This window comes from Hyaena hyaena, unplaced genomic scaffold (assembly GCF_003009895.1).
Source record: "Hyaena hyaena isolate Hyena2069 unplaced genomic scaffold, ASM300989v1 scaffold_582, whole genome shotgun sequence".
In the NCBI taxonomy this organism is placed as follows: domain Eukaryota; kingdom Metazoa; phylum Chordata; class Mammalia; order Carnivora; family Hyaenidae; genus Hyaena; species Hyaena hyaena.
The window spans coordinates 170930-186457 of NW_024081214.1; the positions used below are offsets into that span (position 1 = coordinate 170930).

General features: G+C 36.4%; 1 protein-coding gene across 1 annotated transcript in view; it reads right to left on the reverse strand.

Annotated features, from left to right (window-relative positions):
• Nucleotides 1-10050: 10050 nt before the first annotated feature.
• LOC120248338 (cell surface glycoprotein CD200 receptor 1-like) overlaps nt 10051-15528 on the reverse strand; it is a 34812-nt gene continuing 29334 nt past the window's right edge. Inside the window, exons 5-7 of the mRNA XM_039256645.1 lie at nt 12391-12496; nt 11801-11846; nt 10051-11128 (exon numbers count right to left, since the gene is read on the reverse strand). Coding sequence (XP_039112576.1) covers nt 11018-11128; nt 11801-11846; nt 12391-12496 — 263 coding nt within the window. The 3' untranslated portion in view covers nt 10051-11017. The remainder of the gene's footprint in view (nt 11129-11800; nt 11847-12390; nt 12497-15528) is intronic.

Here is a 15528-nt window from a genome sequence, read left to right on the forward strand (position 1 = left end):
TCTGAATACTCGAATCTCATCAGATATATAATTTTCACTTTCTATGGGTTATTTTTCATGCTTAAGAGTATACTTTGATACACAAAAGTAGTTCATTTTAATGAGTACTAATTCCTCTTTTCTTTGGATGCTTGTGCATCCAAAGAAGACCTTCCTCTTCTAAGAGTTTAATCATTTTAGCAATCATACTTAGGACTTTGACCTACTTGGGATTATTTTTTGAATATGGGGCCAGATAAAGATCCAGCTTCATTCTTTTGCAGGTGGTGATCCAGTTTCTTCACTTGTTGGAGAGATTATTCTTATCCTCATTGAGTGGTCTTCGCACTTTTACTGAAAATTAATGATCCATCCAAGTATGGTTTTATCTGTGGACTCTAAATTATTTTCCATTGATCTGCATGCCTATGCTGTGGCCAATACCAAACTGTTTTGCTTTTTACGGCTTTGTAGAAAGTTTTTTTTTAATGTTTATTTATTTTTGAGAGAGAGAGAGACAGCATGAGATGGCAAGTGGGGGAGGAGCAGAGAGAGAGCAAGACACAGAATCGGAAGCAGACTCCAGGCTTTGAGTTGGCAGCACAGAGCCTGATTCTGGGTTCAAACTCATGAACAGTGAGGTCATGACCTGAGCCACAGTTGGACACTTAACCGACTGAGCCACCCAGGTGCCCCTGCTTTGTAGGAAGTTTTAAAATTGTGAATGTCAGTTCTCCAAACTTATTCTCATATTTCAATATTGTTTTTATTATTTGAGATCTCTTGAAATTCCAAATGAATTAGAGGATTTCCCATTTATACCCAAAAGGACCATTGGGATTTTGATAGTAATTTCATTAAATATGTAGATCTCTTTGATGACTATTGATGTTTTATCAATATTGTCTCTAATCCATGAATATAGGAACTCTTTCCATTTATCTCCCTTTACTTCCTTTCAGCAATGTTTTACAGTTTTCAGTGTGTAAGTCTTGCAACTACTTGGTTAAATTTATTCTTCAGTGTCTTACTTTTTTTGATGCTATTGTAAATGGAACCGTTTTCTTAATTTCCTTCTCAGGTTGTTCACTGCTAATGGATGGAAATACAACTCACTTCTGTATGTTGCTTTTGGTTTGGGATTCTGCAACTTAACTGCATTTTTTTATTAGCCCCAATTGTATTGGGGATGGGGCTTGGCAATACTTAGGATTTCTATATATAACATCACGTCATGTGAACAGATAGTTCTATGTCTTCCTCTGCAGTTTAGATACTTTTTATTTCTTTTCCTCGTTTAATTGCCCTGGTAGAATTTCTGGTATGATGTTAATAGAAGTAGCAAAAGTGGGCATTCTTGTCTTCTTCCTGACCTTAGGGGGAAAGCTTGCAGCTTTTCACCAGTGAATATGATAGTTATTGATTTTCTCCCTTCCCTCGTGGAATGTATTTTGCTGCTTCTTATGAGTTTTGGTATATCGTGTTTCCATCTTCACTTGCTTAAATATACTTTTTGATTTTCCTTTTGATTTCTTCTTTTACACATTGTTGGTTCTGGAGTGTGCTGTTTCATTTCCAGGTATTTGTGAGTTTTCCAATTTGCCTCTTATTATCAATTTCTAGTCTCATACCGCTGTGTTGGAAAAGATAGTTGATATGCTCATACTTCTTAAATTTGATAACATTTTTTGCCTTAATTTGTGATCTATCCTGGGTAATACTCTGTGTATGTTAGAAAAGAATGTGAATGCTGCTGCTGCTGGATGAAATGTTCAGTATATTTCTGTAAGGTCCATTTAGGCCACAGTATAGTTCAGGTTCAATGTTGCCTTTTAATTTCCTAAGGATATTCCAAATATCCTAAGTGGGTATTGCAGTCTCTTCTAATTATTATATTGCTGTATTTCAGATTTGTTAGTATTGGCTTAATATATTTAGGGGCATACATATTTACAATTGTTATATCCTCTTGAGAACTGACCCCTTTATCATGATATAATGATCTTTGTCTCTTGTTAAAGTTTTATCTTAAAATCTATTTTATCTGATATAAGCATCATTATCCCTGCTCTCCTTTAGTTTCCATTTGTGTGGAATATCTTTTTGCATCTCATCACATTCAGCCTATGTGTATCCTGAAAGCTGAAGTGAGTCTCGTGGGCAGCATACAGTTGGATTTTGTTTTCTCATCCATTCAGCCACTCTCTGTCTTTAGACTGAAGAACTTGATCCATTTACATTTAAAGTAATTATTGAAAAGTAAGCACTTAATACAGTACTTTTATTGTTTTCTAGCTGTTTTGTAGATCCTTTGTAGCTTTCTGTCTCTTTTGCAGTTTTGCCTTGTGATTCGATGATCTTTCATATTGGTATCCTTTCATTACTTTCTCCTTATGTTTCATGCATTTACTACAGGTTTTCCCTTTGTGGTTACCATGAAGTTTATATAAAACATAGTCATAGCAGTCTATTTTAAACTGATGACAATTTAACTTTACTTACATAAAAACTCTACTCTTTCACTGCTTCCCAAACATTTTATGTATTTGATGTCATAATTTACATCACTTTATATTGTGTATCCATTAACATATTATCACAGCTATAGTTATTTTGAATGCTTTTGTCTGTTCATCTTTATACTAGAGCTACATGATTTAGATACCAGCATTACAGTGTTAGGATAGTCTGAATCTGACTATATGCTTATCATTGCCAGGATGTTTTAGACTTTTATATATCTTCATGTTACTAACAACTGATTGCTGAAAAGTTAGATCTAATGTAGTAAATAGATTTAAAGGAGGATCTAATTTTAGTTCCATTTAGGGCTTCTATTTCTGGAAATATTGTTAATTATATACTCTGAGAAAAACTATAATTAAAAACACCAAAATGGGGGCTGAAGTTTGAATAAATTTTTAATGCTTAACTGAGCTCTCAAGTAATAAAGGAGAACATCTGGAATCAAAACTGAAATTCAGCAAATATGGAGTGGAAAGATTGAGATAACCCAAACACTATCAAGACTGGTATTAGGAACCTAGAGGCTAATGGTTTTCTGTTTTTTGTGTTTTTTACACAAATTCAAGTTTATTAGATCTCACAGAAATTGAGACACAGGAAAATGACTACTTACACACGGAAAAAGAGACCAGAAACTTATGCAAAATAAGTTTGCAGGATCATAAGAAGCACTCTAAAGTACTGGTTAAGACTGAACTCTGGAGTCTGACTCTTCAGTCTCAAATCTCAGCTTCACCACTTAGAGGCTAGCATTTTAAGAGCCATTTAGAGAACAAGAGAACACTGAACCCCTGCAAATCAGGAAGTAGAAACTGAGAGTCCCCTCCTCTGAATAAAGACAGGATAAAATTTAAATAAGATATTATTAGCAAATAAAGGGGAAATTACTTGTCATACCCTTACTTCTTATTTTTATAATAACAATAGAAAGGTTTCCACCATGGATGTGTTACTACACTGCCCTCATATGGGTCCAGGGATGTAATTTGTGTTTTCTTACTTGTGTTAATTAAGAAACTCTAATCTAGAAATTGCAATACATGATTCCCATCTTAGTAGCAATCCCAAGCCAGTAAATCCTCTTTTGAAGAACTCCTTGCCCCAAGATTTCAGATTCCACGTGATACCCATAGATATAGATTAAATATGAGTTTACAATCCAAAAAGAACATCAAGACAAATAACCATAGCAGAAGATGACAAAAACAAAGAAAGTAAAAAGACATTTAAAAAGATATGTGTTATAACAGTCAAATACATTTATAAAATATACGAAACATATTTACAAATAATTATTTTAACATGTTTATACAAATTCAAAATGATATTCAAATATGAAAAGAGATTTAATGAAACTGAATAGAACTTACAGAATAAAATTTAATATTATTTAAAGTTAAAATGCCATGAACAGACCAAACAGTAGATTAGACAGAAGTGAGGAAAAATTTGTGGTCTCTAAGGGACATCTGAAAAGAAAATTACATAAAATACTACACGGAGAAACAAAAATATAGAAAATATGAGACATACATTGAGTCATGGAAGATAGAAAAGACTTCATTAGACTTCCAGAAGAAGAAAATAGTTAAAAATGATGAGACCTATGTTGAAAGAAATAATAGCTAAGAGTTCTCCAGTACTGAATTAAAACAAAACAAAACAAAACAGAATCCTCTAATTCAGGATACACAGCAGATCCTAAGCCAGAAAAAAAAAAAAATCCATATTTAAATGCACAACAGTGAAACTACAACACACTGATGACGAAGAGATGTCTTAAGGGCAATTAGGAAGACAAGGCAGATTACTTACCAGGGAATAACACTTGTACCAACAGTAGAATTCTTTCTTTTATTATTATTTTTTAAGAGAGACAGAGAGATAGAGAGAGAAACAGATGGAAAGAGGGAGAGAGAGAACCTCAAACAGTACCACACTCAGCACAGAGCCTGACATGGGCCTCAATCCCACAACCTTGTGATCATGACCCTAGCCAAAATCAAAGCTCAGACACCTAACCAACTGAGCCACCTAAGCTCCACAAGTAGAATTCTTTACAATGATGAAGTTGAAAATAAATGGAATGTCTTCAAAGTACTCTAACTGATTTAGCTATACAGAAAAAAACGTATTTTTCACAAATTGAGAGAAAATAAAGACCTTTCCTCTCTATCTTATTACCAACAAATACAGACCCTTGCGTCATAAACTTTTGAACAAAACTTGAAAAGAACAAAGGGAAGGAGAAAAGTAATCTCAAAAGGAAGGTCTAAGTTTCAGGAAGAAATGCTGAACAAACAAAATTGGTAAATATATGGATAAACTTTTATAAACCATTATAATAATACAAGTTTGGAGAATGTTTTTTTAATTCTAAAATTTCACTATTAGATAATATAACTCCTAGATAGAAGATAAAGTAATTGGAGTTAACATGTTCCGAGGTATTTTCATTCTTTTAGTAAAATAATGTTGATTAAGTGTAGATTTTAAGCATAAATTTTGAAGGGTAATCTCAAAGGAATAAAATGGAGTATATAATTTCCAATACAATAAAAATAGAACTTTTAAAGCTCTGTAAAGTCTAAAAGGAAGGGGAAAAAGGATAAGTAGAGAAAAATCAGGATAAATATAAAGTATAATATATATAAATATTTCAATATTATATCAAGTATAGAAATATAACAATAAACATTAAAACTGTCATAATTTTTAACTCAGTTACATGATATGTAACAAAAGACATAATTCCTATACACACAACAGTGAGAATGTACTTAATACCACTAAACTGCACACTTAAAAATGGTTAAAATGGTCAATTTCATGTTATGTATATTTACAAAACATTTTTAATTATAAGGCATTCACAAATACAGGAAAACAATCTTGGGTTATAATAAGAAATATATAATTGGTTCCTTGCAAGAACTCCTAAAACTCTTGCAATTTCCTAAATGATAGACGTGAGAATGCCTTTCATTATTCATAACAAGTCCCTTTCAAGCATACCTGAGTTTATGCTAATAAAGTGACCTTGACATGCCTCTGAATAGCTTCAGGATGGTGGCTGGTTCCAGGGGAAGCAACCACATGATTAAGGGTTGGCAACTTCAGGCTTATCCCATGACCTCCAGAACTTAGTGATTTAATCATTATGCCTACATAATCGAACCTGTGTAGAAATCCTGAACACTGAGTTCAGAAGGCTTCTGCTTTGGTGAATGCATTGCAGACTCCATGGGGACAACAGAGCCTCTATGCTTGAGAACACGTTAGATCTGGCCTATGTACATCTTCATCCAGCTGTTCCTTTGCATCCTTTTTAATATTCTTTATAATAAACCAGTAATAATAATAAAGTGTTGCCCTGAGTTCTGTGAGCCATTATAGCAAATTATCAACCTTAGAGGAACAGGTCTCATGGGAGCCTGTTGGTAGCCATGTTAGACAGAAATGTTAGTAACCTGGAGACCCACCACTTGCAATTGACATCTGAAGTAGAGGAATATCTTTTAGTACTGAGCCTGTATCTGTGGGGTCTGGGCCAATTCTAGATAATTAGTGTCAACATTGAATGGAATTGTACATCACCCAGTTGGTGTCCACAGAGAATTGGAGAATTACTTGGTATAGAAAATCTACATATTTGGTGTCAGAAATGTCATGAGTAAAGAAACAGTTATTATTCAGTAAGTAAAAACAAATAAAAGTCATCCAGGTTAGAAAGGAAGAAACAAAACTGTCTGCATTTGCATCAGTCATGATCATCTATGTAGTAAATCTGATAAAATCTTCAAAATCTATTAGAAACTCTAAGTATATTTGTCTAGGTTGTAGGACATATAAGGTCAATATACAAAACTCAATTGTATTTTTATATAACATCGAGGAACAATAAGAAATTGACATCTAAAAACTAGTACCCTTTAGAGTAGCATCAAAGAGAATGAAATATAATAGTTAGGGATAAGCCTGACCAATATGTATGAAAGTTATGAAGTATAAAACATTGCAGAGAGAAATGAAAGAAGGTCTAAAGAAATGGGAGTTGTACTATTCTCATGGGTTGGAAGACTCATTATTGCTAAGACATCAATTCTTCTCAAAATGCTGTTTACTTCAACATAACCCAGTGAAAATCCAAAAAGTCCTTTTTTTTGCAGAAATTTACAAACAAAAGTACCAGGTATAGCCAAAATAACTTTGAGAAAGAACAAAGTCGGAAAGCTGACACTACCTGATTTTAAGACTTACAAAGCTACAAGGCGGTGTGATGTTGACACAATAGACTCATTGTTCAACAAAACAGAGCAGAGAGTCCATGAGTCCATAAATAGACACATCCTTATGGGTACAAGTGGTTTTGACAAAGATAAAAGGTAATTTAGTGGTGCTGGAATATGCACATGAATATCACTATGCAAAAAAAAAAAAAAAAAGAACTCCAGTCTATATCTGACACCATATACCAAAATTTCATCAAAATGGATTACAGACCTAACTGTATAAGAATACATAACTTCTAGAATAAAACACTTTAACCTGTGAATTAGAAAAAAATTTCTTGGGGCGCCTCGGTGGCTTAGTCAGTTAAGGGTCCGATTTTCTCGCTTAGGTCATGATCTCGCGGTTCGTGGGTTCAAGCCCCGCGTCGGGCTCTGTGCTGACTGCCAGCTCAGAGCCTGGAGCCTGTTTCAGAGTCTATGTCTCCCTCTCTCTCTGACCCTCCCCTGCTCACACTCTCTCTCTCTTTCTCCCCTAGAAATAATAAAAATATAAAAAAAAAAGAAAGAAAAAAATTTCCTAAATGCAAATACATAAAGGAAAAACTCAATAAATTATTTATCAAAAATGTCTTCTCTTAGAAACAAAACAAAACAAATCCACAACAACAAAAGCATCTCTTCAAAAGACAGTGAACACTGCAAAGAGAATGAAAGGACTTTTATTCAGAAAAACAAAGCAAAATCAATAAACTTCTCAGATTTTTAAAAGAGAGAAACATTTCAGCACTTACTAAATAAAATATATGAGTGATAAAGAAGTATATGGTAAAGACAGTCATTATTAGTGTTTAGGGAGTTATACATTAAAACCACATTTTAAAATAACATTGTGTGTCAACTATACTCTGATAAATAAATCTCTTTTTCTTTCTTTAAAAAAATTTTAATTTCTTTATGTTTACTTATTTTTGAGAGACAGACAGAACGAGAGCATGGAAGGGACAGAGAGAGAGGGAGACAAAGAATCTGAAGCAGGACCCAGGCTCTGAGCTGTCATCACAGAGCTCGACATGGGGCTTGAACTCATGAATTGTGAGATCATGACCTGAGCCGAAGTTAAATCTTAACTGACTGAGCTGCCTAGATACCTCATCTTTTTTTTTTTTTTTTGAGAGAGAGCATGAGTAGAGGAGGGGCAGAGGGAGAGATAACCTTAAGCAGGCTCCACACTCAGCATGAGCCCAACAAGGGCTCGATTTCACAATAGTGAGATCATGACCTGAGCCAAAATCAAGATTCAGACACTTTACCAACTGAGCCATGCAGGTGCCCCAATAATAAAGCATTTTTAAAATCATGAAAGAGAAGGGGCGCCCGGGTGGCTTAGTCGGTTAAGCGTCCGACTTTCGCCCAGGTCATGATCTCGCGGTTCGTGGGTTCGAGCCCCGCGTCGGGCTCTGTGCTGACTGCCAGCTCAGAGCCTGGAGCCTATTTCAGAGTCTGTGACTCCCTCTCTCTCTGACCCTCCCCTGCTCACGCTGTCTCTCTCTCTCTCCTAGAAATAATAAAAAAAAAAAACATTTTAAAATCATGAAAGAGAAATACACATCTACTGTCATGTCTAAAATTAAAATGACTGATCATACCATGTATTGATAAAAATATGCAAGAACTAGAAATCTCAGACATTGGTGGGTGGATTGTAAAATAGCATGACCACTTTGAAAAAACAATTTGGTTATTTACTTAGTTAGTTAGTTTATTACTTTGAGAGAGAGATAGAATACATGAGCAGAGGAAGGGCAGAGAGAGAGGGAGACCAAGTATGCTCTGCACTGTGAGCACAGAGCCTAATGAGGGGTTCATACTCACAAACCATGAGATCATAACCTATGCTGAAACTAAGAGTTGGATGCTTAACCAACTGAGCCATGGATGCCCCAATTTGGTAACGTCCTTAAAAGTTAAACATCCACATACTGTATGATACAGCTCACCCCTTCACAGCTTTTTACTCAGAAAGATAGAAGCACATGTGCACAAAAATACTTATACAAGAATGTTTGCAGTTTTATTTGTAATAGCCTAAAACTGGAGAAACTCAAATGTCCATCAACAAGTAAATGGATAAACAAACTGTGGTATATCCATAAATGAGGTGGTAAAAATAAAAATTAAATAAATAATAAAAATAAAAATAATTTTTAGTAATAAAATTATTAATGTGTGAACTTATTTCAAATAATTATGCTGAATGAAAGATGCTAGGACTATCTCCCCACAAAAAAGGAGCACATATTGTATGATCACATCTATATAAAACTCTAGAAAATTCAAACTGATATAGTTATAGAAAGCAGGTCAGTGGTTGCTTGGGGAGGAAAGAGGGCAAGAGTATAGCGTAGGATTACCAAGAAGAATAAGAGCACTTGGGGGTGATGGATAAGTTCATTATCTTTTTTTAAAATTTTTAAAATGTTTTATTTGTTTCTGAGAGAGAGACAGCGTGAGCAGGGGAGGGTCAGAGAGAGAGGGAGACACAGAATCTGAAAACAGGCTCCAGGCTCTGAGCTAGCTGTGAGCACTGAGCCCGACGCAGGGCTTGAACCCACAAACTGTGAGATCATGACCTGAGCTCAAGTTGGGCACTAACCAATTGAGCCACCCAGGTGACCCAATCTATACACTCTTAATACTACATTCCACAGAATAGTACATTCCACAGAAAAATTGAGGGGAAGGGTCATGTCATCCTTTGGTCATTCTCTTAGCATATAAACCAATTTTAGGGATAACCATTAAAAAGAATTCTTCACGGGGGGAATTCTTCAGGGGGGGACTTCTTCAGGGGGGAGTTCTTCAGGGGCGCCTGGGTGGCTCAGTCGTTTAGGTGTCCGACTTCGGCTTAATCATGATATCACAGGTCGTGGGTTCGGGCCCCGCGTCAGGCTCTGTGCTGACAGCTCAGAGACTGGAGCCTATTTCAGATTCTGTGTCTCCCTCCCTCTGACCCTCCCTTGCTCACGCTGTCTCTCTCTCTCTCTCTCTCTCTCTCTCAGAAATAAATTTTTTAAAAAATTCTTCAAAATGTAAATTTAGCTGCTTATATAATCAGTGAACATCTATTATTTGCCAAGTACCTCACAATAAAATGTACTTCACTAAAATACTCATTTTAAATTTACCACATCTGCAAAACTGTTAGGCATTAGCCATCAAAATCTCTATTGACAGCAAATGAGTTCAGAAAGCTAATTCATCAAGTGTTCCCTCTCATTCATGCTGTCTCATAAACATGACAGGAAAACATAAATCCAGTTTTGTCAAATAGTGTAATTTTTATTATAATCTTACATCACATTAGTTAACTGGTTGATTAAAAACAAGAAGTGGGAATCTGGCATATATTAAAATAACAGTGTATGGAAACACACATTCAAACACAGTTGAAGGGAATGTAAATTGATACGATTTGACATATCAATCAATACAAAAATGCACAAACCCTTTTGACCTGGTAATTCCACTCAGGGAAATTACGCTATAAATATACTGAAACAAATACAAAGAGTCATATCCACAAAAAACATTCTATGTGTCATTGGTTATAACAGCAAAACATGCAAACAAAACTTAAAGCAATCTAAATGTCTATCACCAGGGCTATGGCTATTTAAATTATGACATGACCATACAATGGAATGTTTTATAACCATTAAAAAGAATGAGGTAGCTCTGATTGCATTCATATAAAAGATCTCCAAGACCTATTATATTATAGCTTTCTATCAGTACAGAAGAGCATCATGGTATGTTCCCATATGAATCTTGACAATGAAATGGGTATATATGTAAGGCCTTATAAATGTACACATATACATACCTTTAGCATATGTATGTACACAAAATTTTCTGGAGGAATACATAAAACCTATTGATGATTGTTCCTTCTGCAGAGTTCTTTCTTGAAGGAATTAATTTTTCATTATCTACGGTACTAAGCCGTTAGAATATTTTATCATGTGCATTTGCTTTCTTTGTAATAATATCAGTTCTTCAGAGAACTAGCTAATAGCAGCTAACATTCTAAAATATCAATTATATAAGTAAGAATATGAAACCAAACACTTTAAAAGTCTGTATGTTCTCAGAATCTCTGAAAAGCTAATCTCAAAATAGGTTTTCTATTGTAAGACCCTAAGAAAATCAGAATGGTAGCTGTACTGTATCTTTATTCATTTGTCCTAGTGCTAGATTCCAGTAACTTATGAAGTTTGGAGTCACAGCCCATCAATTTCATTTTGCAACACCCCAGACTGCTTCACCTTGCTCACGGTATCATACAGTGGATTGTTCTTCTCTGTGTAGCTGGCATAGGGCTGCATTTCCTCCTGAGAAAGAACTCAAAGTCAAAATCAAATAAAAAAATCTAGAAGTCATTAACTACCTATGTTTTCCTAACTGGTGCCCACAGCTTTAGTATCTACCAATAGTGCCAATATCTGTATCTCTGGGCTTAGATGGACATAAAAGACTTTCTTCTATTATCTTATCAAAAAAGTGTAGATTATGTAGGTCTCAGTGTCAAATGAAAAAGATTGTGTGAAAGTAGGAATGAAGAGGAATTGAAGTAATATGAGAGGTATTTCAAAGGAGAGGGTCAAACACTTGGTCGGCTACTAGTTATATGAGATTTGGAGCAGGCTAGGATTTATGCCCAGGTAAGAGGAAAATGATGATGGTATTGAGAAAGGGAAGTCAAGGATTAGAGATAGTTTCATGGGGGAGTAAAAAACAATTCAGTTTCTCTGAAGATTACATTCTAAACATTCTGTGTTTTGTAAGATATTGTAACTGAAATGGAAAAAATGATTTATGGTGTATATAAATAGTAACATGGTAGATAATTAATAAAATAAGTATGGCTGACTATTAGCATTATAAAATTAGAAGTTATACATTCAAATTAAAATACTAATATGACACAAATTACAAATTATGTGGCTGTATTTTCAGACCATGTGACTTACAAGTTTGCAAATATTCTCTTTATATTATCTTACCTCCTCAACAACTGAATTAGCTTCTATTTTTTTTAATTTGCATTTTCTGTTAAAAAAAAAAAACACACACACATGACCTGGAGTGAATGAAGGAAGCATCACTATTTAGTTAAAAATGGGAAAACAAAACAGTATACTATGGACAAGTGTGGTTCATTTTTGGTAGAATTCAAAATAAATCAGAACTGAAACCAGAAATAAGAAAGCTGCTTTTAGTTAATACATGTAGACAAGATAGCTCTGGATGTTGGGATAAGGGTGAAATTATGCAATAGAACTTGATATAATGGAATAAATGTGATATCTCCATCTATTGCCTAAATTATTGTAACTATTTACTGATATAGAAATTTAACATACACTAGTTTTCCCACGATCTTGTCCTAAATGGCCTAATTCACTGTGCTTACATTCCTAAGTAACCAAGACAACTCTGTGTTGTCATTTAGAGTAGTCCAAATCTACACAGTTAGAACGGCTTCTTGATTATGGGACAATTGATGTTAGTATATTAATTTCACCTGTCAGTTCCCTATTTCTGACCCCTTCTGGCCCAATAAAGCTGGGAAAGAAAAAACATCAGTCAATACCTGCAGACACCAAGTTTCAAAAGGCAAATGGATCCCACAATGATCAAGATAATCGCAATAGAGATGCTGATGTATAAGATTTTTGAGTTTGATGATGCCTGGTCTTCTGCAAATATAGACAAAAAATACATGGTTTAAAAGTGGTGCATCTGGACAATGGAATATATTTAGCACTAAAAAGAAATGAGCTGCCAAGCCATGAAAAGACACAGAAGAAATTAAATGCATCTTACTAAGTGAAAGAAGTCAGTCTGAGACTGCTACATTCTGTATGACTCCAAGTTTATGACATTCCAGAAAAGGCAAAACTATGGAGACAGTGAAGAGATCAGAGGCTGTTAGAGGTTAGGTGGAGGGAGGGATGAGGAGGTGGAGCATGGAGGACCTTAGGACAATGAAACTACTCTGTGTGAAACTACAATGGGGGACCCCTGCCAGCTGTGTAGATGCTAAAATTCACCAATTTTGCACCTAGAGTGACCCTAATTAAATCACATAGTTTGAGTAATAGTGTTGTGTTACCGTTGGCTCATCAACTACCCCAAATGTACCCGGTGGCATAAGTGATGGAGGCAGGGGAGGAGGGTGTGCAGGTGGTGGGGCAGGAGTCATATGGGAACTCTGTGGCCTCCATTCAGTTCTGCTGGGAACCTAACACAGCTCTAAAAACTAAAGTGTATTGAAACTAAATATATATGAAGTATAAAATTATAGATAGATAGATGATAGATAGATGATAGATAGATAGATAGATAGATAGATAGATAGATAGATATGATTCAAGGATGTCTCATAGGTCATGGAATTCACTTCTGTGATTTTAAACATTTCTGAGCCATTAAGGGTTCAAATAATGGTTATAATAAAATTGCTTTATCTATTCTGATCCTAAGGATTGTGGCAAGACATCATCCTAAGTCGGGATTTTGTGGTTTTAAGGATTCAAAAATGGTGAATTCGTACAGGAGAGGTGAGGAGAGTAGATTGCTTGGTTACAGGAACAGCAGGGTCTCTCATCTCCACTATTCAGAAACGGGTGGGGAGCTGTAATGGAGGTAATTTGGAAAATTACCTAATTCTGAGGTCACCGTTCTTCCAGGGCCCTGAACCTGACTGAATGCTGAATGCTGACTGAATGACTTAAATGCTGTCACAGTATAAAGCTCAGCCTGACAAGAGAAGAAGACCACAGGAATCGCCAGCTCTGAGAGGCAGTGGTTTTAGACCTTGCTCCTGCTGTGCCCTGAATGGGTCCCCCAGCAGAGGGGGTGAGTGGAGACTAAGCAGGCTGCTGTCCACTCCCTCTGCCTTCCTTCAACAGTTTGTTTTGACACATTGCATTTCTCTGTATTCTATTTGAAAATAAACATCTTCTTGCAGTTGAAAACAACAACATCTGTTTTGAAACCCCCTCCTGAAAACTAATGCGCTGTCCTTCTTTAGAAGTGGAACCACAGAGGGGAGCAGGGGTGGCTCAGTCGGTTCAGTGTCCCCCTTGGGTTCAATTCTCAGTTTGTGAGTTCCTTGCATTAGGCTCTGTGCTGACAGCTCAGAGCCTGGAGCCTGCTTCAGATTCTGTGTCTCCCCCTTTCTCTGACCCCTCTATGCTAGTGCTCTGTCTCCCTCTGTCTCTCAATAATAAATAAACATAAAAACAAAAAAAGCGTAACCGTAGAGGCTGAAGATCTGCCCTCCAAGAGAGACGGAAGGAGACTGGCTGGGAGTGGACCAGACTGTCTTTCAATTCTGAAATTCTACTGATATAACATCATATGGTAATACCTGGTGGTTGAATTTCATACACAACCAGGGCACCATTACTCTTCTCCAGAAATACTGCTAAAATCATTTTTAAAATCACTTTATGAACGGATATTGGAAAATGATAGTTTAAAGAAATGGGTTTTTTCTCTTCTTCCTTTTTAAAAATTACTATAATATCAGGCAATTTTTTAAAAATAGACTTGCAAAGACAAAGAGAACATGGAGGAAGACAAGCAGATGAAATATTTCAACTTGTTTTTAGGTGAAAAATGAACAGAAGAAGGCAAGTCATTTAGGGTGGAATAAGTAAGGATATTAGTGTCCCACAGAAGACCTAGAAGATTCTAGAATAGGAAGGACTAAATATATAAAAAGGGATTTGTAGGGGGTGAAGTGTGAGCTAAATGCTGGAAGCTTCTTTGAAGGTCTGTATTGATTTTTTAAAATATTTTATTTATTTCTGAGAGAGAGAGAGAGACAGTGCGAGCAGGGGAGTGTCAGAGAGAGAGGGAGATACAGAATCTGAAATAGGCTCCAGGCTCTGAGTTAGCTGTCAGCACAGAGCCCGACGCGGGGCTCCAACCCACTAACCGTGAGATCATGACCTGAGCCGAAGTCGGACGCTTAACCGACTGAGCCACCCAGGCGCCCCTGAAGGTCTGTATTGAAAAGAGGCAGGCTGCCCAGTACACCCCCACCCTGAGCAGGCAGGTCACTCACTACACCTTCACAAACAGCAGGAAGTAGGAAGTCTGACCCAGACAGAGTGAGCTGGAGAGTCAAGGATCCAGACACAGTGGAGGGTGGAGATGACGTGCTAGACTAAAGAGAAAAGGCTGAGTTCTGAACAGTCTCTCCCTCCCTCTCTGTCTCTGTCTCTGTCTGTCTCTCTGTCTCTCTCTCTCTCACACACACACACACACACACACACACACACTTCCCTCTCTCTGCTCCCATAACAGGAATGGTCAGCCTTAGCCCACTAAGGAAACAGACTGGAGACTTATTTTCTGCAGACCCTGAGCAGAATCAAAGATAAGACCTTCAGATAATTAAAGAATCCCTCATTAGAAAAAAGTTCATTGACCCTCTTTCGGCCTATTGATGCCAACTAGTTGGCAGGACCACCCACAGACACAGCCTCCAATCAACTCACTTTTGAATGCTCACTTTGAAATGAACGGGGGACCAAGGATCACTAGAGGTTAGAAAAGCTTCATACATAAACCAAAAACACTAAAACTAGCAAAGGTCAGGAAGGCAGAAGGGACGCAGATTAAACAGACTTGGAATCAGGCAGAGGACGGACAAGGGCAAAACGTGTCCAGGACCAGAGCTGTGCAGCAGGTCTAGGGGCCCAGCAGGCAGATTAGA